General features: G+C 41.4%; 1 protein-coding gene across 1 annotated transcript in view; it reads right to left on the reverse strand.

Moving 5' to 3' along the window:
- Positions 1-1,595: 1,595 nt before the first annotated feature.
- The window catches only part of LOC310800870 (uncharacterized protein), a 36,784-nt gene continuing 12,800 nt past the window's right edge, over positions 1,596-25,579 (reverse strand). The window contains exons 4-6 of the mRNA XM_083664760.1: positions 8,581-8,751; positions 7,108-7,242; positions 1,596-1,797 (exon numbers count right to left, since the gene is read on the reverse strand). Of these exons, the coding sequence (XP_083520886.1) occupies positions 1,621-1,797; positions 7,108-7,242; positions 8,581-8,751 (483 nt within the window). The 3' untranslated portion in view covers positions 1,596-1,620. The remainder of the gene's footprint in view (positions 1,798-7,107; positions 7,243-8,580; positions 8,752-25,579) is intronic.

Consider the following 25,579-nt stretch of genomic DNA (forward strand, 5'->3'; position numbering starts at 1 on the left):
TAGATAAGGACAAGGTCTGTCTGAAGGCATTTATTTGTTCCTGACTCTAGGAAAGTGGGAAAAATGGTCAATTCCCCCAAACTACTGTATGTCTGAACTATCTCTTTAACCAAATCACACACATTTAGGCTATTCTATTCTATTTATTCTTACATTTTTCCATTTCTCTCAAGTACCCCTGTAGTACCTCCGCAGGGTACGCAGTTGCATACCCTAGTTTGGGAACCACATCTCTAGATGAGTGATTCTCAACCTTTTCGGCTCGTGACTCCTTCAAACTATTTGATGCCTACTGGCGACCCTGTTACAGGAGTAGGCTACATGGAGAAGAACAATATCAATGGTGTAACTCTTTTCAGCTGGTTTCAATTCAATCTCTTTAGTATTTCTATTTAGTTTACTATTGATGAAAAGGCAAAAATGTTAACCTAACCCTAACCCAAACGAGAGAGAGAAAACAGACAGGATAATAATATATCCCCACATCCCATAAATCATCTTGCGCTCCCTGAAAATGATCTCGCAACCCCCTGGGAGGTCCCGACCCACAGCTCGAGAACCACTAATCTAGAACAGTGGTTGGTTCTCAGACTTTTTCACATGATGGACCCCTAAACTGACACAAATTAGACCACAGACCCCCATTTGGAAAGTCAGACCAGGCTGATCCCACCCCTCTGAACCCACAAATACTCCTATTTTGGGATAAAAAAGGTGACTTGCATGTATATATATATATATATATATATATACATGTCTCTCTCTGTCCGTCTGAATTCATTTATCTCTGCACCTGCACTGGCCCATCGGACGCTGCTGCTCCTGGAAATGATGTGATTGGCTGACATACTGTACATTTTGGGCTGGATACCACGTGGTCAGACTGGAGGATGAGCTGTGTTGATGTTTTGTCAGTCTGAAAACCTGAGAATCATGACGTGAAATGTATTCATAGAAATCATACAAGTCCAGTCCAGTCCAGCACTGCTGCTTGTAAGAATCAGTCACAGACAAAGACATTGTTAAAGTTCACTACTAGAACCATGAACCAGTAGCCTGGGTGAACCCAGCCTCCACGTGACCTGCTCTCAGTCAGACCTGTTCTCAGTCACTACACTAGTCGCTAGTGACTGAGAACTCTGAGAGCAGGTCACGTGGAGGCTGGGTTCACCCAGGCTAATGAACCAGAACTAGAACCATGCAGGGTTAAGAAATCTGGACAGGAGTATCCACCAAGTTATTCATTACATTTATTTACAAATACAGGTATAAAAGAGATGATATAAAAGAGATTAAAAAGACAAGAACACATTACTTCATACTTTTAGAATACTAATTGTTAGAAACTATACTTTAAAACTATTTACAAGATAAGATTAATTTAAATCGATTTCATAGACATCACAAAAACGGTTCACTGCACAGGGAACTGCATGGATATCTAATTTGAGTGTAGTATGAATGTGTATTGTATGAAATGAAAATATGAGTATGAAATGAAATTATGAATATGAAATGAAATGTAGAATATGAAATGAAAAAAGTGAATATGAAATGAAAATATTAGTATGCGCTGGGCGGCTGAGGTGGGATTCTTCAGGCAGGTCCTCCAGAACTTCCTCAGGTCCTCCTCCTATAGTTCTTAGAGACCCGGCGGGTGTTTGGGCGTGAGGCAGTGTAATGCAGGCGGCTGCGCTCTCCGGCCCAGGTCCAACTCTTGGCACAGAACTTCCTCCTCCGCTCCTCCTTCAAGTCATCATGATTCCCGGGCCGATATGACGGGCGTTCACATTGAGCCTGCAGGGAAGAACGAGACACATTCAAAGTACTGAACAAGATGGGTTCAAAACTACAATACAAAGAGTTAAAAGTAGGCAACTCCTGGCGTGTTCAAAGTCAACTGGAAGTCACATTTCACTTTTTGGCTATTTAATCTTAACCCAAACCATAAACCTAAGCTGGCTTTTTAGCACAGGCAATGTACAACACACACACACACTCACTCACTCACTCACACACACACACACACACACACACACACACACACACACACGCAATGTACCACACACGCACGCACACAGGCAATGTAGGGAGTGGGGTGGGGTATGGTGGGGACAAGGGACAGTGAGCTACTTTGAAGGCCAAAAACAAAACATACAAAACAAATCACACAATTAACAGTAGATTACACATCAACGCATCCACAAACAAATTAAATTAATCTTCCATAATTCCTTCAGTCGATCAAATGAACACTATAAAAACAGACTATACAAAATATCCATCTGAAAACATTTCTGTATAAACAAACTCAACCTAACCATCCTAACTTCTATGTAGATCAAATAGAGGAGGACACTAACCACTTTTTCAATGTGGCCTTAAAGCTTCTTTCTGTGGCCAGTTCTTTGCAAACGGTAGAACTCCTGTCCTATATAACAGTGAATTTTGCAGAACTTTTAAACCTGTGTGGAATTATATCTGTCTGGCTCCCTCTAGTGGAATATTTGTGAGTCACACACCCAGCTAAAGTAATCCACCAGATAAGAAGGGAGCTTTCCTTATTTTAAAGCGGTGGTTCTCAAACCTTTTCACCTCAAGCACCCCTAAACTGACACAAACTACACCACGCCCCGAAACTGACACAAACTACACCACGCCCCTTAACTGACACAAACTACACCACGCCCCTAAACTGACACAAACTACACCACACCCCTAAACTGACACAAACTACACCACGCCCCGAAACTGACACAAAGTACACCACGCCCCTTAACTGACACAAACTACACCACGCCCCTAAACTGACACAAACTACACCACGCCCCTAAACTGACACAAACTACACCACGCCCCTAAACGGACACAAACTACACCACACCCCTAAACTGACACAAACTACACCACGCCCCTAAACTGACACAAACTACACCACGCCCCTAAACTGACACAAACTACACCACACCCCTAAACTGACACAAACTACACCACGCCCCTAAACTGACACAAACTACACCACACCCCTAAACTGACACAAACTACACCACGCCCCTAAACTGACACAAACTACACCACACCCCTAAACTGACACAAATTATACTACACCCCTAAACTGACACAAACTACACCACACCCCTAAACTGACACAAATTATACTACACCCCTAAACTGACACAAACTACACCACACCCCTAAACTGACACAAACTACACACGCCCCTAAACTGACACAAACTACACCACACCCCTAAACTGACACAAACTACACTACACCCCTAAACTGACACAAACTACACACGCCCCTAAACTGACACAAACTACACCACACCCCTAAACTGACACAAACTACACTACACCCCTAAACTGACACAAACTACACTACACCCCTAAACTGACACAAATTAGACCACAGACCCCCATTTGATAAGATTTTGTCCCATCATCCACATCTGATAAGATTTGATCTTTTAGATGTTTGATTACAGAAAGTGTATGAAACCCACGGCCAAAACAGTCATACATTCTATCATTGTGTTGCTTATGGATGGAATTATAGTGAGAATAAATGACTGGAAACCCAGGGAACCCCCTCAAGGACCCCTGGGGGTCCCCAGAACCACTGTTTTAAAGGGCAGCCCCAACTGAATGTGAGCCACTCTTTCCTGCTGGTAACTAGTTCAGCCCATCAGAGTGTGATGAGCTGAGATGTGTACGTGGGAGAAGTCTGAGCACAGTCCTACAGTAAAGGTCCTTGCACACAGAGTCCGAATTGTTCGCTACGTTTTTTTAATCCGTCATCCGGGAAAAAAACGTCACGCACAGATACCTTGCCCACTGAGTCCGATGCGTTAATTATCCAATATTCGTTGCGAAGATTCGCAACGAAAAGAAAACTACCGCGATCCTATTGATCCACAACTGGCAGTGTGTCTGTGTGGCTCTCTGTCTCTCTCCTCCCCCCCCCCCCCTTCCCCATACACACACACACACACACACACACACACACACACACCACGTCCCGCATTCCAAGCTGGTCTGCAATCACCCGGCACATTCTGTCTTTTAATTCCGAATCTCTGTATTCCTGCTTTGCCATAAAATGCTTTGTGCTGGGAGACGAACTGAATTAACTTCTCAGACGCCATTTTTCATTGTGAATAGCAACACTACGGCGGCTCTGGGTGGTCAAACACCTGTCAAAACGATTTCATGGATGCGGAAAAACGCAGAAAATCGAACCTCGTCCGAAAACTAGGTCCTTGCACATAGAGTCCGTTTTTTCGTCCGAAATTGACGCACGAAAAAAATAAAAATACGACATCATTTGTGTCAATCATCATTGACACACCGAGTCCGACAATTACGTCCGTCATTTAAGTTTTCGGACGAGGTTCGATTTTCTGCGTTTTTCCGCATCCATGAAATCGTTTTGACAGGTGTTTGACCACCCAGAGCCGCCGTAGTGTTGCTATTCACAATGAAAAATGGCGTCTGAGAAGTTAATTCAGTTCGTCTCCCAGCACAAAGCATTTTATGGCAAAGCAGGAATACAGAGATTCGGAATTAAAAGACAGAATGTGCCGGGTGATTGCAGACCAGCTTGGAATGCGGGACGCGGTGTGTGTGTGTGTGTGTGTGTGTGTATGGGGAAGGGGGGGGGGGGAGGAGAGAGACAGAGAGCCACACAGACACACTGCCAGTTGTGGATCAATAGGATCGCGGTAGTTTTCTTTTCGTTGCGAATCTTCGCAACGAATATTGGATAATTAACGCATCGGACTCAGTGGGCAAGGTATCTGTGCGTGACGTTTTTTTCCCGGATGACGGATTAAAAAAACGTAGCGAACAATTCGGACTCTGTGTGCAAGGACCTTACTCATTGATTTTGTGATGTCTGTATGATATAATAATACATGATGACCCTTTGGTGTGGTTTCTCCTTATTTTTCCACCTCTTCTTGTTTTCTTCCATAAGCAAAAGACCAGGCTGACAATGCCAGCGCCATTTGCTACTTTTGATCCATTAGAAGTAGCTATATAGAGTACCGCAGGGATGAGGTATTTTTGTAGGCTTTATCCAGAAATCAGCTGCCTGTTGCACCAGCTGAACGTAAGTTCTCTCTTAAGTTGGGGTGTAAAGTCCACACTAACTGCTACGTTCAAACTAGTTAGTTTGACACTAAAGTTGTGTCTTTGTTTAGTTGCACCACGGAGACGTAAGATACATCTTAACTAGTAGACCCTAAAGTCCATACTAACCAAAGTAGTGTCGCGGAAAATGACGTTTTCACTTCCTGTAGCCAATCAGTGAAAAGCACGGTGGAAACGGTGTTTATTTACCGTTGTTTAATTAAGTGGAATGAAAACAGTCGGGACATGTTGCCCACCGCAAATTAGTGCTTTCATATTTCATCAACACTAACCAAATGAGAACGTTATTGAGTAACGTTCATTTAGGTTCATATTACTGCTAACGTTTATCTGTGAGCCCATCAGTATTGTAGGCTAATTTACCACCATCCTGCCTCGCTAAATTGTTGCGGTTATTTTAATTTGTATGCAGTGCTACAGCTTGTGGGAAACAAAAGCGTGAGTCATAAATATCAAAGGGTGTAATAATTGATCACGGAGAGTGCGTTGCGGGCGCAAAACAACGATGCGCCACGGTGCCAAGTTGCAATCCGTGCCAACTGCTATTTTACGGAGGACTTTACACCTAGTAAGAGGTAGGTGTAAAATCTAAGTTCTAACTTAGGCCTACGTTGTAACTATTTCACTTGGTGCAACCCAAATATTTTTAGTAGTGCGTAAACTCTGACTTAGTGAGACTTTACGTTCAAACTAGCTTACGTTTCAACTTACGCACAGCTGGTGCAACCCACTGCAGCACTATAGCCTTCTCTTTCTATGCCCCCAGTAAGTCAGAACCCATCTGAAACTGGATCATCTAATCTCTCTCTCTCTCTCTCTCTCTCTCGTCATTTAAACGAAGCTTAGAGGGTACTCTACAGGAGAAATGCTCTTGTTTTACTTAAAATGTTTTTTTTTACTATTTTCTTTTTATCTTTATTCTTATTGCTGCTTCATCTTGTCTGTCTGCAATTGAAACTTCTTGTATGTGTTCTTCTGTAATCAGGGCACTCTTGAAAATGAGAGCTTGCTCTCAAGAGATTTCCCTGTATTAAAGAAAAAAAGAAAAAAAGTGGTTCTTCAGTGGAGTCTATGGGGTTTTAGAATGGGGATTTCTGTATTTAAACTTCATTTCAGTTATGACTTTTGAAGCTTTTGAACTTTTTTTTACGCATTTACGCTCCAAAAGTCATAAAAGTTATTCACGTTTGTGAAGATTATCATGCAGAACCCAGATTCGCGTTTCCATAAACTTTTGTTAACCACAGACCTTATTTTATGCATTTAAGTGAAATCCTCATTCTAAAACCCCATACTTTCCACTGAAGAACCCGGAAGTATACTTCCGGACTCATTCATGCGGCTCTCTATTACGAAAGCATTTAAGTGGTGAGAGTTTTATCTGGCCTAGATGATGGAGAAGTGTGCGTCTTTATTTTTATGTCTCTTGATGCGTTGTCACCGAACACCCTCACCCCCCCTTCCTCCTCCCCCTGTATCAAAAATGGTATAGGAGTATCAATATTTTGGGTATCTGTATCGAAGTAGAAATGTTTGTATCATGATATCCCTACTCACTAATATGTCACAGTCCTATCAATCTGGGAGTCCATTGGTTAAAATCTGTCTTGATTTCTTGTTTTATTTTGAATTGTCATTTGGCACAAGGGGGAGCCCGCGTCTTTCCAGTCAATTGTTGTCAACCTGGCTGAAGCCGGCTCGGCTTGCCCCCTGTCTCCAGCTCAAAAAGTGTCTTAAAAAAAACGGAAGGACAGAAAGATAGGTAGGAGGAAGGTGTCTAGCCTGTGGGGCCAACATCTCCAATATTTAAGGTATAGCAAAGTGATTCCAGTATGTTTTAGTGCCATGTTAAGAGTTGTAAGCATATTTTGATGATTACCGCGATAATATTGACAATAGATTATTCTGGGCAAGATAATCGTAACATGAAATTCTCATAGTGTCCCACCCCTACCTGGGAAGCCTTGGAGCGCTGGTTCTTGCTCTGCTTCATCAGCTGCTGGCACTTCTTGTTGACCGACTGCACGGCCAGGAGACGCAGCTGCAGCTCAGAGATCTCCTCTTCCTCAACCTCACCCTTTGTCCATGGCTGGGTGTGGGAGCAGAGAGAGAGGTACAATCTGTTACAGTCAAGTCATTACCACCTGATGTTTTCATTTGAAAAAAGAAACAAACAGACTAATAAGCCACAACTGGAACGAACCCCCGACAAACCTACAAAGCAAACTAGTGGGCCTGTGCTACATTGCATCACTTCTCATGTCCGACATGTCCAGGCTAAAAATGAGAAAGCAAGAATCAAGCAAAGAAGTGTGTGTCAGTAGTACTTAGAAATCCATTCTAAAATGACATATCCACCTTTTGAAAAACTTGATATCTATGATTATAAGCAGAATGCACATAGTTAACACTCATTATAGTCGGTCATGTGAATCCTTGGTTGACAAAATGAGAAGCTGTTTACAGTTGGACTCTTCTTTGTTATAGAGATCTGGGGCATCTGTAGCTCCGGAGGTAGAGCGGATTGTCCACTAATCGCTTTGGATAAAAGAGGTCGGTGGTTCGATTCCTGCCTCCTCCAGTCTGCATGTCGAAGTGTCCTTGGGCAAGACACTGAACCCCAAATTGCTCCTGATGGTGTGCCAGCACCCTGCGTGGTAGCCTGCCGCCATCGGTGTATGAATGGTGAATGTACCTACTGATTGTAAAGCGCTATATAAATGCAGGCCATTTACCATTTACCATCTGGACTGATAAACATAGGCTCATGTCATTTGTCCCCAGATGGAAATGATCTCTTCATTTCTTGACAAGAATGAAAGTGTATAAAGCGCTGTGTCTATTTAGCTCAATGGAATCAACGCTTCCATTGTAACATCAGTCTGGCTGCAGCAATGATCCAGGAGTGTTTTTACTCTTATGTGGGTCGGCCACTAGTCTCTCCCCAGACTCAAATATTATGTTGAATCGCTGCGCTCCGCATACTACATAAATGAGTCTGTGCCACTTCACAGCCACTGCTGGTTTTTGAAGGCGGGTTGAAATTGAGTGACAGGTCGTAGCACCGATGAGAGAGCGGTTCGAAAAATGGGCTGCACCTCCCATGTCGTCTGATCGCAAAGTCGTTACTGATTGGGGAGGACTGAATCCACCACTGGCCAAGTGAACGGTTCCCTCCCATAACCAGCCGGCTGGGGGGAAAGCGTCCCAGACCCAGAGAGAGCTCTGCAGCATGCAGTAACGTAGTGTATCAGCGTAAGAACTCTCATGGGTCTGGCGTTGAGACTAGTCGGCCACTATCTATCATAGTAGCTTATGCAACAACCCCACGTCGAAAAAATCACAACTATCCCTTTAAAATGCTTCACATACCATGTTTCTGTTCACTGTTCAATGACTAGTGAGTGAGTGTGTATTTAGGACTGACCTTGCAGGGAGATTGGGTGGTGATTTGAGCTCCGGCCAGGATGCGTCGTCGCTTCGAACTGACCGGAGACTCTTCTTCCCTGGAGCGCTCACGTTTGACCGCGGGACGGGAGACCGGGCTGGACATGGAGGGGGCGCGAAACTGGTCCCGTGGATGACAGCGGATCGCAGGCTGATGAAGAGGGGGGGGGGAATGCAATTCAAATTAATTACCTAATTTACATTTTAGCCCTTCACTTGACACCCTTATGCAAAGTGACTAAACAATTAGAAATATATATTTATTTATATTTATATATATATAAATATCTGAATGCAGGCAGCATGTAACTTAAAGCCTAATGTTTGAAGATCTGTTAGGGTAGAGACTTGGGATCATAGGTGTAGCTAATGTAACGCGGGGGAACGGCGTTCCCACACTTCTCCAAGAGGTGTTTTGTGCGTTATTATTTACGACAGCATGAAGAAGAGTGCTACTGCGATGCGTTATTATGGGACCCACCACGGTTCTTCCCAAGGAAGAAAAACAACAAACACCTGAATAATGTCATGGGCAAACTGGAGGAGTGCAGAAATGCCGGTTTGTGGGTGGCGGCAGTACAAATCAATTGGCAACTTTGATGATATTTCATCTGCGCATTGAAGCCGTGGTCTCCCCCTGTGCGTAATTGGGCAGCGCCAGCTCACCTGATCCAGCCACTTTGATCGCTGTTACAGCTCCCGATTCGTAGGCTACAAGCTGATATGAACTTATATTGCTACAATTAACGCATTAACAGTGTGTAACAGAATACATTCAGTGTGCAACAGAATAGCCTACATTCTGACTGTGTGTTATGGAACGCATCTACCAGCGCCCACAACGCCAACTGGGCCAATTTAGAGAAAGCGTGTTAAACCAGAATACGGGACTATCTAGAGAAAACAAAACAAATTAACAATCTGAGCTGGCGATGTTTTTTTGTTGTGGAATGCGCAGTGCATGGAGACTTGCACGGCTGCCTTAATCGAATAGAGGTGAGCATTGCTTCTTTGTGAAGAAGGAATGGAAAATTATTTCAATTTGGCCATACCAGTGATAATTATAATAATTTTTAGCATATTATGCATCATAATGTATTATTTTATTTCATGGCCAGATGTGGCCTTTCTTATCTCATATAGTGCAATAGTATAGTGCAAGTCGAGCTGTTTATGTGCTTTTTCCCATGCGTGATGCCCTCAGTGAGATAATTGTGCTGCTCAACTGATAACCAAGATTAGCAAAATGATCTAGATTGTCATTTTAGCCAAAAAGTTATTTCTCTGTGTTCTATCTCCTTTTCTTTTGCATTTAGCCGAGTCCTCTGTTGCCCTCTGCTGGCAAAATAAATACCCACAACAGATGTTGATGCTCCAATTGTGCCATTTGTCAGTCACCATCAAATGTAGGCAAGGCAAAGTGTATTTATATAGCACATTTAAAACAACCACAGCTGAGCAAAGTGCTGACCAGGTCATAAGCAAAAATAAAAGTAGAAAACAATTAAGAAAAGAATAAACATAATAATAATAAGCTCAATAAAGAAACAATGAACATAGAAATATAAACAATCAAATAAAGTGACAGCTCAGCTTGAATTGAAAGTGACAGAATAAAGAGGAGTCTTTAGTATTTAGTCTTTAGCAGCGACTTAAAGGTTTCTAGGCACTCAGCTCAACAGTCACGTAACATTGTGATGTCACCACCTGTTCCGGAAGAGTATTTCCCATTCATTTTTGTCATCACGTTTCAAAAAATCCTTATCTAAATTGATAAACTGCTCTTAAGAGTGAAAAACCTATTCATCCCATAATGCATCCCGGCATTTCTGGCCAATCAGATTAGCCGCTGATTGAGCGACAGAGCGTTTCAGCCAATGGGAGAGTACTCTGAGCAGCAGTGGGTAGGTAGGACTAGTGTCCTCTAGTAAGAGAGTGGCGTCAGCGGAGGACCAAAATGCAAGAATCATTAGCCAATGAACAGCCAGGAATGGGTCTCGCGCTACTTTTGCATGCTAAAATAAAGCAGATAATGTACAATTTGATTCATTTCAAGGGATGAAAAACCCTTTCAAAGTACAACACTGTCTATTTTGATGCAACTCGACAGTGCTGCTTATTTTACTGAAGAGTTCCACTTTCTACTTCCTGGAAAAAAACTGGTCCATTGGAGTGAATGGAGATGTCAGAACTCTTCTATTATACGGCTCTGGGTAGGACTAGTGTCCTCTAGAGAGAGAGTGGCGTCAGCGGAGGAGCAAAATGCGAGACTCATTAGCCAATGAACAGCCAGGAATGGGTCTCGCGCTACTTTTGCATGCTAAAATAAAGCTGATAATGTACAATTTGATTCAAAGGATGAAAACCCCTTTCAAAGTACAACACAAACTGTCTATTTTGCTGCAACTCGACAGTGCTGCTTTTTTTACTCAAGAGTTCCACTTTCTACTTCCTGGAAAAAAACTGGTCCATTGGAGTGAATGGAGATGTCGGAACTCTTCTATTATACGGCTCTGGGTAAGCGGTCTTGACCGGTGCCATTACAGCTATTAGCTCCATGGCTAACAACACTATCGTAGATAGACACATTACAGCTATTAGCTCCATGGCTAACAACACTATCGTAGATAGACACATTACAGCTATTAGCTCCATGGCTAATGGTGGTTTTAGCCCTTTACTCAGCAGGTGATGAGCTACATAGTAGCCTAGCCAGAGGGACAACAGCCAGAAAGAGAAATAAATGCAGGCCACCAAACACAGACGACCATTACAGCGAGCTCTACCAATCAAAGACGTCATTGTTACACCTTTGGGATTGTGGGTAGTGTAGGCAGATCACTTTTTTCATATTTAAAAGGAGGCTATCTTACAGATGTGTGGCTTCTACAGAAAGATATAGCATCGTTTGACCACTGGAGGGCCCGTGGTAACTCTACATTGGGAGGTTATGACATTATGGTGAATAATCATAATAATCTCAATGAGGAAATACTCTTCCGTCACGTGACTGTTGAGCTGTGGACAGGCACACCTCCATCTTGGCAGATCTAAAAGCATCTGCTTCATCGACCTCAGTGCTCTGGTCTAGATGGAGTGTGCTGTAGATCTAAAAGCATCTGCTTCATCGACCTCAGTGCTCTGGTCTAGATGGAGTGTGCTGTAGATCTAAAAGCATCTGCTTCATCGACCTCAGTGCTCTGGTCTAGATGGAGTGTGCTGATGTACGCCATCTGAGATAAGAAGGCGCCAGCCCATTTCAAGTCTTAGAAGCGGACAGGAAGCCAAGTGAAGGGCAGCCAGTCCAGGCGTAATGTGGGCACGCTTTATCATTTTCCAGTTAGGAGCCGCACTGCAGACGCCCAAGTTGATGCCTGTTGTTCTACACCCACATACAAAAGACTTACAAGTGTGATGTAAGAGGCAATCAAACCGTGAATAACTCTCTCAAGATCTTTAGGAGAGAGATATGCCTTAACCTTGACTGACAGTCTGAACTGGAAAAAGCTGGTTTGAATTTACCCTGCACCACTTCTTCCCCCAGTGGGATGTCAGCATGCTATACATCCATTATCATCTTCAACATTCAATTCAGCAATATTACACTGGAGGGTGTACTTTACCGTGGTTAGAGGCACGACGGTGATGTGGCAGCACCGAGGCTTCAGTCGAGGTCCGTACGCGTCACTGAAGTGCCAATAACCACGGTAAAGTACACCCTCGAGTGTAATATTGCGATTATACAACAGTTACCAACAAAATACAGGCTATAAACAAAAGGTGTTCATATTTTGGGGGCATTTGCTCTCAAAATAACAAAGTTTTTGCCGAGTGTGTTAGTCCGAGACAAGAAATAGTCCCTGTTGAGTCAGCCAGACATCAGCCAGCTGATGTGCTCATCATCACATGAGTTAACTGTAACAATATGCTCATCACATGAGTTAACTGTAACAAACAGCTGATATGCTCATCACATGAGTTAACTGTAACAAACAGCTGATATGCTCATCACATGAGTTAACTGTAACAAACAGCTGATATGCTCATCATCACATGAGTTAACTGTAACAAACAGCTGATATGCTCATCACATGAGTTAACTGTAACAAACAGCTGATATGCTCATCACATGAGTTAACTGTAACAAACAGCTGATATGCTCATCACATGAGTTAACTGTAACAAACAGCTGATATGCTCATCACATGAGTTAACTGTAACAAACAGCTGATATGCTCATCACATGAGTTAACTGTAACAAACAGCTGATATGCTCATCATCACATGAGTTAACTGTAACAAACAGCTGATATGCTCATCACATGAGTTAACTGTAACAAACAGCTGATATGCTCATCACATGAGTTAACTGTAACAAACACCCGATATGCTCATCATCACATGAGTTAACTGTAACAATATGCTCATCACATGAGTTAACTGTAACAAACAGCTGATATGCTCATCATCACATGAGTTAACTGTAACAAACAGCTGATATGCTCATCACATGAGTTAACTGTAACAATATGCTCATCACATGAGTTAACTGTAACAAACAGCTGATATGCTCATCATCACATGAGTTAACTGTAACAAACAGCTGATATGCTCATCACATGAGTTAACTGTAACAATATGCTCATCACATGAGTTAACTGTAACAAACAGCTGATATGCTCATCATCACATGAGTTAACTGTAACAATATGCTCATCACATGAGTTAACTGTAACAAACAGCTGATATGCTCATCATCACATGAGTTAACTGTAACAATATGCTCATCACATGAGTTAACTGTAACAAACAGCTGATATGCTCATCATCACATGAGTTAACTGTAACAAACACCCGATATGCTCATCATCACATGAGTTAACTGTAACAAACACCCGATATGCTCATCATCACATGAGTTAACTGTAACAAACACCCGATATGCTCATCATCACATGAGTTAACTGTAACAAACACCCGATATGCTCATCATCACATGAGTTAACTGTAACAAACACCCGATATGCTCATCATCACATGAGTTAACTGTAACAAACACCCGATATGCTCATCATCACATGAGTTAACTGTAACAAACACCCGATATGCTCATCATCACATGAGTTAACTGTAACAAACACCCGATATGCTCATCATCTAGGGGTGCACCGATCGATCTGCACGCAATCTGTATCGGCCGATTTGGACCTCAAATATGTGATCTGCTGTTTCCGATATTCCTTTAATTTTGCCGATCGCATAGCCGATCATGCTGCACGTGAGAAACATGAGGCAGCCCATTTTCATGTCTTCAATGTCTATCGTTTAACTTTCATATTGTGCTCTAACGTTTATATCATTGTGTTGCAAAGCACACGCTTTGCTTTCGTCAGTGTACTCACCTCCATGCACACACCGCACCAGACTGTCAACACACCTCTTGCGTCTTTGAATCACACAAATCAGCTGGTGATTAGAGCAGAGCAGAGAGAAGTTACCTCCAGTCCTCCCGCCTACCGAGGCATTTGCATGCTGTTAAATCCGTGTGTATTAAAGTCCCAGATTAACGTGGTAGTCGGGGTAGTGCACGCGCACACACAGACAATTTCCACGCAAGCATTGATGTTCCCGCGGGCACTTTGAAGGAAGCGAAAGTGTGCTGCTATGTGGATGTGCGCTCCATTCAGACGGATGCGCTAATTAATGCCACTACTCAGATGGAGTTTAGCTCGTGTGTAGCTTGTGATTCTGTTGTTTCTCCCGTCATGTAACCCTGTCACCATTATGTAGATCGCACTCATAGTGCTGCTAATTATAACACTGTAACTCGGCCTCGATGGGCGGGTCGTTTTGATGTTCGTTCGATGCGGATCCCAATGTATGACGGTTATTGTGCATAACCCCGGTTCTATGAGTGGGAGCTCTTTGGCTTTAGTCATGGTTCAAGACTGGTGTTTAAGAGTAACTGACTTACAGTTTACCTAATTATCATTTATATATTATTAGTTGTTAATTATCACTATAATTGGCCTATATAACAGCAAGCTTGGTTACTGACCTGTTTGTATATTTTATTGCCTCCTTTTTCCAGACCACACACAATCCTACTATTCCTGTCATAATGCTGTAAAAAGCCTATACTGCTGTACTGTACTGAAGAGAACTGACAACTAAACGGTTGAACTCCCATCTGTCTCATGTTGGCAGTTTCCTTTAGCCTACAAAATATAAAATAAATATATATATATATATCGGTGATCGGTAATCGGTAATCGGTGATCGGTCGATGATCGGTTGGGCAGATATTTCTCATAGGTGATCGGCAATCGGTGATCGGTGGCAAAAAACGTGATCGGTGCACCCCTATCATCATCACATGAGTTAACTGTAACAAACACCCGATATGCTCATCATCACATGAGTTAACTGTAACAAACACCCGATATGCTCATCATCACATGAGTTAACTGTAACAAACACCCGATATGCTCATCATCACATGAGTTAACTGTAACAAACAGCTGATATGCTCATCATCACATGAGTTAACTGTAACAAACACCCGATATGCTCATCATCACATGAGTTAACTGTAACAAACACCCGATATGCTCATCATCACATGAGTTAACTGTAACAAACAGCTGATATGCTCATCACATGAGTTAACTGTAACAAACACCTGATATGCTCATCATCACATGAGTTAACTGTAACAAACACCCGATATGCTCATCATCACATGAGTTAACTGTAACAAACACCCGATATGCTCATCATCACATGAGTTAACTGTAACAAACAGCTGATATGCTCATCACATGAGTTAACTGTAACAAACACCTGATATGCTCATCACATGAGTTAACTGTAACAAACAGCTGATATGCTCATCACATGAGTTAACTGTAACAAACAGCTGATATGCTCATCATCACATGAGTTAACTGTAACAAACAGCTGATATGCTCATCATCACATGAGTTAACTGTAACAAACAGCTGATATGCTCATCACATGAGTTAACTGTAACAAACAGCTGATATGCTCATCATCACATGAGTTAACTGTAACAAACAGCTGATATGCTCATCACATGAGTTAACTGTAACAAACACCTGATATGCTCATCATCACATGAGTTAACTGTAACAAACACCTGATATGCTCATCACATGAGTTAACTGTAACAAACACCCGATATGCTCATCATCACATGAGTTAACTGTAACAAACACCTGATATGCTCATCACATGAGTTAACTGTAACAAACACCTGATATGCTCATCATCACATGAGTTAACTGTAACAAACAGCTGATATGCTCATCACATGAGTTAACTGTAACAAACACCTGATATGCTCATCACATGAGTTAACTGTAACAAACACCTGATATGCTCATCATCACATGAGTTAACTGTAACAAACAGCTGATATGCTCATCATCACATGAGTTAACTGTAACAAACAGCTGATATGCTCATCACATGAGTTAACTGTAACAAACAGCTGATATGCTCATCACATGAGTTAACTGTAACAAACAGCTGATATGCTCATCACATGAGTTAACTGTAACAAACAGCTGATATGCTCATCACATGAGTTAACTGTAACAAACAGCTGATATGCTCATCACATGAGTTAACTGTAACAAACAGCTGCTCATCACATGAGTTAACTGTAACAAACAGCTGATATGCTCATCACATGAGTTAACTGTAACAAACAGCTGATATGCTCTTCACATGAGTTAACTGTAACAAACAGCTGATATGCTCATCATCACATGAGTTAACTGTAACAAACAGCTGATATGCTCATCATCACATGAGTTAACTGTAACAAACAGCTGATATGCTCATCATCACATGAGTTAACTGTAACAAACACCTGATATGCTCATCACATGAGTTAACTGTAACAAACAGCTGATATGCTCATCACATGAGTTAACTGTAACAAACAGCTGATATGCTCATCACATGAGTTAACTGTAACAAACAGCTGATATGCTCATCATCACATGAGTTAACTGTAACAAACAGCTGATATGCTCATCACATGAGTTAACTGTAACAAACAGCTGATATGCTCATCACATGAGTTAACTGTAACAAACACCTGATATGCTCATCACATGAGTTAACTGTAATAAACAGCTGATATGCTCATCACATGAGTTAACTGTAATAAACAGCTGATATGCTCATCATCACATGAGTTAACTGTAACAAACAGCTGATATGCTCATCATCACATGAGTTAACTGTAACAAACAGCTGATATGCTCATCACATGAGTTAACTGTAATAAACAGCTGATATGCTCATCATCACATGAGTTAACTGTAACAAACAGCTGATATGCTCATCATCACATGAGTTAACTGTAACAAACAGCTGATATGCTCATCACATGAGTTAACTGTAATAAACAGCTGATATGATCATCACATGAGTTAACTGTAACAAACAGCTGATATGCTCATCACATGAGTTAACTGTAACAAACAGCTGATATGCTCATCACATGAGTTAACTGTAACAAACAGCTGATATGCTCATCATCACATGAGTTAACTGTAACAAACAGCTGATATGCTCATCACATGAGTTAACTGTAACAAACAGCTGATATGCTCATCACATGAGTTAACTGTAACAAACACCTGATATGCTCATCACATGAGTTAACTGTAATAAACAGCTGATATGCTCATCACATGAGTTAACTGTAATAAACAGCTGATATGCTCATCACATGAGTTAACTGTAATAAACAGCTGATATGCTCATCACATGAGTTAACTGTAATAAACAGCTGATATGCTCATCACATGAGTTAACTGTAATAAACAGCTGATATGCTCATCACATGAGTTAACTGTAACAAACAGCTGATATGCTCATCACGTGAGTTAACTGTAACAAACAGCTGATATGCTCATCATCACATGAGTTAACTGTAACAAACACCTGATATGCTCATCATCACATGAGTTAACTGTAACAAACAGCTGATATGCTCATCACATGAGTTAACTGTAACAAACAGCTGATATGCTCATCATCACATGAGTTAACTGTAACAAACAGCCGATATGCTCATCACATGAGTTAACTGTAACAAACAGCTGATATGCTCATCATCACATGAGTTAACTGTAACAAACAGCTGATATGCTCATCACATGAGTTAACTGTAACAAACAGCTGATATGCTCATCACATGAGTTAACTGTAACAAACAGCTGATATGCTCATCATCACATGAGTTAACTGTAACAAACAGCTGATATGCTCATCATCACATGAGTTAACTGTAACAAACAGCTGATATGCTCATCATCACATGAGTTAACTGTAACAAACACCTGATATGCTCATCACATGAGTTAACTGTAACAAACAGCTGATATGCTCATCACATGAGTTAACTGTAATAAACAGCTGATATGCTCATCACATGAGTTAACTGTAATAAACAGCTGATATGCTCATCACATGAGTTAACTGTAACAAACAGTCGATATGCTCATCACATGAGTTAACTGTAACAAACAGCTGATATGCTCATCACATGAGTTAACTGTAACAAACAGCTGATATGCTCATCACACGAGTTAACTGTAACAAACAGCTGATATGCTCATCATCACATGAGTTAACTGTAACAAACACCTGATATGCTCATCACATGAGTTAACTGTAACAAACAGCTGATATGCTCATCACATGAGTTAACTGTAACAAACAGCTGATATGCTCATCATCACATGAGTTAACTGTAACAAACAGCTGATATGCTCATCATCACATGAGTTAACTGTAACAAACAGCTGATATGCTCATCATCACATGAGTTAACTGTAACAAACAGCTGATATGCTCATCATCACATGAGTTAACTGTAACAAACACCTGATATGCTCATCACATGAGTTAACTGTAACAAACAGCTGATATGCTCATCACATGAGTTAACTGTAACAAACACCCGATATGCTCATCATCACATGAGTTAACTGTAACAAACAGCTGATATGCTCATCATCACATGAGTTAACTGTAACAAACACCTGATATGCTCATCACATGAGTTAACTGTAACAAACAGCTGATATGCTCATCACATGAGTTAACTGTAACAAACAGCTGATATGCTCATCATCACATGAGTTAACTGTAACAAACAGCTGATATGCTCATCATCACATGAGTTAACTGTAACAAACACCTGATATGCTCATCATCACATGAGTTAACTGTAACAAACACCTGATATGCTCATCACATGAGTTAACTGTAACAAACAGCTGATATGCTCATCACATGAGTTAACTGTAACAAACACCCGATATGCTCATCACATGAGTTAACTGTAACAAACACCTGATATGCTCATCATCACATGAGTTAACTGTAACAAACAGCTGATATGCTCATCACATGAGTTAACTGTAACAAACAGCTGATATGCTCATCACATGAGTTAACTGTAACAAACAGCTGATATGCTCATCACATGAGTTAACTGTAACAAACAGCTGATATGCTCATCACATGAGTTAACTGTAACAAACAGCTGATATGCTCATCACATGAGTTAACTGTAACAAACAGCTGATATGCTCATCACATGAGTTAACTGTAACAAACACCTGATATGCTCATCACATGAGTTAACTGTAACAAACAGCTGATATGCTCATCACATGAGTTAACTGTAACAAACAGCTGATATGCTCATCATCACATGAGTTAACTGCGATTTTCATATAAATAATCTTGATTTTGCTACTTTCTATCTCCGATTAATATAAATGTGATAGATACAACCTATAGAGGTCGACCGATTAATCGGCCGGCCGATTAATTGGGGCCGATTATTGGCATTTTTAATTAATCGGCATCGGCCTGCAAAAAAAAAAAAAAATTTGGCAGGCCAGGCCACCGGGCATTTGCCCGACGTGCCCGATTATGCAGTCTGCCACTGAATGTGAGTCTTCTCATGCACCCATGAGCCTACTGTAACGTTACGTTTCCTCAGTCACCACCATCTTCTGCAAACACACTTCTCCCATCAAATGACAGCAAATCTAAACAGTTACATTATTAGGGGTCCAAGCACGAAGTGCGTGGATCCCTATTGTATCTGTTCCGATTATTTTTTTTTTTCTTCTTCTCCGGTAAAACTGTATGTACAGCAGAAACTGTAATGCTCAGCGTAGCCAGACTGGGCACATAGATTGTAAATGTGCCTCACTACTCAGAAACAAAAAATGACCCATATCGGCCAGATGGTGGCGCTATAACAGACCATTTTGCGTTATGGTCCATATCCTCTGAACCGTGTGTCCTATACTAAAAATTTCACTTCTCAGGGATTCCTTGGATCAATACGCATCTATCCATCTAGGCCCCGCCCATTTGCGTGTGCCTAGATTTTCCGCCATTTTGAATTTTATCAAAAACCTACTTTTGCGAACTCCTCCTAGACCGTTTGGCCAAATCACATAGGAATTATTCTGGGTCATCTATGGACTACCCCGACCCAAAGTTATTAAAGGATTTTGTATACGTGAAACCGTTTTGAAATTATAAATGTCTAAACTTTTGTGTATTTGCTTTTGTTCTTTTCCTGCCCTAAAAGTGTGTGGATGTCAGAAACCATACAACCCCCATCACCCAAACTTTCCACACAGGTTCACGACATCACCCACTACTCAGAGTAAAAAAATTACACCAATCCACCAGACGGTGGCGCTATAACAGCCAATTTCACGTTTGTCGGTCAATAACTTCTGAACCACGAGCCGTAGAATCAAAATTCCACATCTACCGGTTTCCCTGGAGCATCATGCATCTAACCTACTAGGCCACGCCCATTTCTGTCTGTTAGATTTTCCGCCATTTTGAATTTGATCAAAAACCTACTTTTGCGAGCTCCTCTTAGACCGTTTGGCCAAATCACACGAAACTTTTTCTGGGTCATCTATAGACTACCCCGACCTAAAGTTATTAAAGGATTTTGGATACGTGAAACCGTTTTGAAATGATAAATCTCGAAACTTTTAATGAAACACAAGCCAACACTAAATTGCCCACAACTCATTAACCGGTCAATTACAACTACTGCTGCTACTACTGCTACCACTCCCACTACTACCAACACTACTACTACTACTATTACTACTTCTGCTACTATTATTACTACTACTACTACTACTACTACTACTACTACTACTACTACTACTACTACTACTACTACTACTACTACTGGAAGTTGGAATGTAGCATTTTGGGTGGGGTTAATGTGTTTTGGAGTTCTGCATCTGCTGTAGCATAATACATAGTTGGTTTAGATGTCACACAGTAATGCCCGATCCACAAAGACTTGACACCCACGTTTTAATAAAAACAAGTTTATGCCATAATAAGGTTACATCCGTGCCTTGTCATTGCTGTGGAAGGATGGTCTAGGGGTAAAGTAGCAGACACCAAAGCTGGAGGTCCTGGGTTCAAACCACAGCCAGGTAACTTTTTTATTTTTTGAAAATGTAGAATAAAGGTTAATCTGGATATAATTATGTATAAAGCTGCTGAATACACACTGTGTACATAGCAGAATAACTGAATATGCCTATTCATGGTAACGTCATATTTTGACGTCATCTTGACATTCCTGTGTAGATGTCTAAATGATCCCCAAATCGGCTGTGATTTGACCTAGTCCTGGACGTCACTGAAAGATGATATCAGAACATCATCATGATGTAATTGTGTTTGCTGGGAGCCTTCTTTCAGATATATGAGAGGAAAAACATTAATTTTTTTGTGTAATTGTAAACATATTTACAAAAAGAGAATTCAATCTGAATTATCCTTGTCACTCATGTGCTCATTGTAACAGCACAACCCACACCAATTAGTTCAAACACCTCCATTCAGGGCATACTTTTAATGTAAAGTGGTGCATTATGTGTGTAATACAAAAATGTCCTTAATGGTAAATGGACTGCATGACAAGCTGCCATGCAGGGTGCTGGCTATAGTCACCAAAAGCAATTTCAGGGATAAACCCCATCAACCTTCTGTAGTGGACGCCACTACGCCCTATGGTTTGATGTGTGTGTGGGAAAGACACAATGACAACTGAAAATTCTGATTTCAGAACACAAAAGCTCCATCATGAGACAAGAACTAACCTCTCCTGTTGCAAAACACGTTCTTGAACACAGCCACGCAATCTCCAGCTAACATTTCCAAGATATTGAAAAAGTTCATGAAACACCGCAAAATAAGGAGGCAGCATGTGGGGTTTTAATTACTGTTACTGACTTACCTGTCTGAAGTTGAAAGTTTTTCATCCCACGTGGGGTTTGAACTTTGAGCAGCAATGGTCTTTAGTTAGCATAAGTCATGTGCTTTACCAAGTGAACTATCCAGACTGTTGTATTTAACTTTGTAGACCATATTATATGTATCTGCAGAGCCAGAGAAGTACTTGTCGTATTGACAGTATGTTCTACCCAAATACCACTTTCTGTCCAGATACTTAAAGGGATATTGTACACAAAAACTGCTTTCTATCCAAGTACTACTTCAAGTTTCAAGACATCACCCACTACTCAGAGGAAAAAATTACACCAATCTACCAGATGGTGGCGCTATAACAGCCAACCACCACTACTACTGCTGCTGCTGCTACTACTACTGCTACTATTGGCTACTAGTGGCGGCTGTGGCTCAGGAGGTAGAGTGGGTTGTCCACTAATTAGAAGGTTGGTGGTTCGTTCCCCGGCTCCTCCAGTCCGCACGTCGAAGTGTCCTTGGGCAAGACACTGAATCCCAAATTGCTCCCGATGGCTGTGCCAGCACCCTGCGTGGCAGCTGGCCGCCTTCGGTGTGTGAATGGGTGAATGTAGGCACATTGTAAAGTGCTTTGGATAAAAGCGCTATATAAATGCAGTCCATTTACCATTTACCATTTACTATTCTTAGTACTTCTGCTGCTACTACTGCTACCACTCCCACTACTACCAACACTATTACTACTACTGCTACTACTACTACTACTAGTACTGCTTGGAAACCGTCAGGTCACCGGATCTCAACCAAACTTTGTTTACTTGTGCATATACCAAGTCTGAATAAATGTGCACTATCTGACATATACCCCCCAAGTCACCGGAAGCTTGGACCCCGCATCGCCGCTTGCGGCTATATTTATTATTATTATTATTGTTAATGTATAGAACAGTGCATGAATGAGTTCTCTGACATACTGCTCTCTCGCTATAGCCTACCAGTCACTACTGAAATCTATACCGCATAACCCAATGTATTTTTCTATTTAATAAAAAGAATAATCAAAAACATGTTACTGTACTGGCTAAGATAACATCTTATATTAGATGTAGGCCTACAGTATAATGTTATATTCGATTTTCAATGTGCATGAATGGATAATGGAAATCTAGGCTACTAGATTTCTTTAAAAAAAAATACCAACAGAAGAATATTGCACATTTTTTGGGGGCGCTACCCACACGTTTAGCTGTGTGTTTCTCATTCCACGAATGCACAATCCTTACAAGTTGTACCCCGTTGTAAAGGTGACTAATCAGGCTTTCCAACTATATAAAATACAATACCAATTGGTATTATTAAAGGGGAGAAATAATCGAGCAAAATAACATTTCCAAACTTTTTTTGAGGAGTTTATTTTAATCGTATTTTATCGAATGAAAAAAATAATAATAATCGGCATTATATATCGGCCATCGGCCGCCCTGCTCTCTAAAGATCGGCATCGGCATCGGCCATTGAAAAAGCAATATCGGTCGACCTCTAACAACCTATATATCAGTTCATGAAAACATTCACATTTGCTGTTCTAAACACTGGTACTTTCCAGGAAAAAAGACCCTCTAGCTCAGAGGAAGTGACGCGTTTTACATTTCCAGCAGCAGTGTTGTCACTTTGTTTGGAATGAACAGAAGAATAACAACTGTGTAGTTAGCATGAGCAGCGATAGCCGGCCGCCATGGCTGAACAGACAGAGAGAAGAGCGAAGATGGAGATGATATATGTCACGGTTTACGACTTTAAAGTGTTGCCTGTGTAAAATTAGCCTCTATAACGGCATAAGCCAATAGAAACAGAGGCAGAGTGCGGATTAGACAGCTGCCTCCACAGAAACAGACAGGGAAGGAAAATGTACTGTCATGAGCTGGAACAGCATGCATTCAGACCAGCAGGAGGCCAGTGAGCTGCTCATAGGCCCATTTCAGAGCAAACCGTTTTGAGGTGGTAAAGCAGGAAGTAAAGCAGGTGTAATCAATAACATTAACGAGGGCCCTGACACTGGAACACCTACATGGAATGGAACCATCATTAATGGTATCGATTACACCGGCTTTACCACCACCTCAAAACGGCTGCTGTGAAATGGGTCCATAGAGCCCGAATGCTGCTTCAGATCTGACAGTTAGCTGTTACATGGGTCAGCTGAACAGGGTTTGCTATGATGACTCGACTGTTCCATCCTCAACTCCCTGATTTCATTAGAACGCCTGTGTAAGGCTTTATTCACAACACCCATTTAGCCCCAGCATCTCCGTCTATGTATTTTCCATTCCTCTCAGTAAGGGAAGGAACTAGCCATCAAAATGCAATATCTCACAGCACAAAAAGAACAACTCATCATGACATCAGCTCCATGTTATTCTGCTGGTCTGATCATCACAGTTTCACAAACTCTCCATGATAATTATATCGTTTGCACTTTTGTAATGACATTTTTACATTGTTGGTTAGATTGTAGCAAAGCCAATACCATCGCTACCAAGATGTGTGGCTCAGAAAGCAACAGACTTCTGCACAGTCGTACTTGGTTGTTATTGAGCTTTTACTCATTACATCGGATCGTGATTGGATGGAACCCTGAACCCTGAATCATCACATATCAAATCGTATAGTGAGATCGACCTAATATTATTGTCTGACAGCATGTTGCTCTGCACTGCACTGCTGCGCTCTGACCTCCAGCTGCAGCCCACTGCGTACCACAGTGCATAGTGCATACCACAGCATACCACACTGCATAACAATGCTTTAATCTGTATGGATGTACAGTTAGTATGCAATGTACAGTGTGATCTGCCATCCGTTTTATATGGGTCTGTCCTCTTGCCCCCTGAATAGACGGAATCAGGGTGACATTGTCGATTGTGGAGATGTCACAAACTTGTTTGTTTCTGTGGTCATTTTCAACCATAACTGGAACGTTGAAGATATATAGCCTAGCTAAACACGGTGGTCCGACCTATCTGACATTTGGCTGTGCTTATTTTATGTACTGTGTTGATAAACCAAATCACCTCACCGCTGGCGGGCGCTAGTTTTGGGTGAACTCAAGCTGTAATTGTTTTGATTCTGTGGCCCAACAGGTAAATGATTAGGTCTTTAAACTAACATTAGTGAAAGTGTTAATTAATGAGATATGAAGGCATCAAACATGCATTTTACACTTAACCATTTTCTCTTCATCTCAGTTGTTACCCGCCCAGTTTTCTCACTCCATTAAACTGTATGTACGTGTCGTGTCACAGGTGTTGTATGTACGTGTCGTGTCACAGGTGTTACCTGGACGTTATTGTAAATTGGGTGATTCTGTCTTTTCAGCTGCCCAGGCTGAAATAGAATCCAAGGAAAATGTAACTTGAGGAAAAAATAAGGTACATGTGAGCAGACTACAGGCTCTACTTTACTTCCTTGTTCCTGTTGTCCTTGTAACTATATACTTATGTCTCCATATGACACGTCTGCACCAATGTCACGGAGACACATTCCTGTATATTTACTGTGCTCGGTGCACTAAGGCATTCTAATTTGATTTGCTCTAAAAGTACGGAGACTATCGCTGTGGCTAAGAAAGACAACACGCATTTCATTCCATTTCAAAGGAT

Source organism: Poromitra crassiceps (assembly GCF_964638095.1).
Source record: "Poromitra crassiceps genome assembly, contig: HAP1_SCAFFOLD_129, whole genome shotgun sequence".
Taxonomy (NCBI): domain Eukaryota; kingdom Metazoa; phylum Chordata; class Actinopteri; order Beryciformes; family Melamphaidae; genus Poromitra; species Poromitra crassiceps.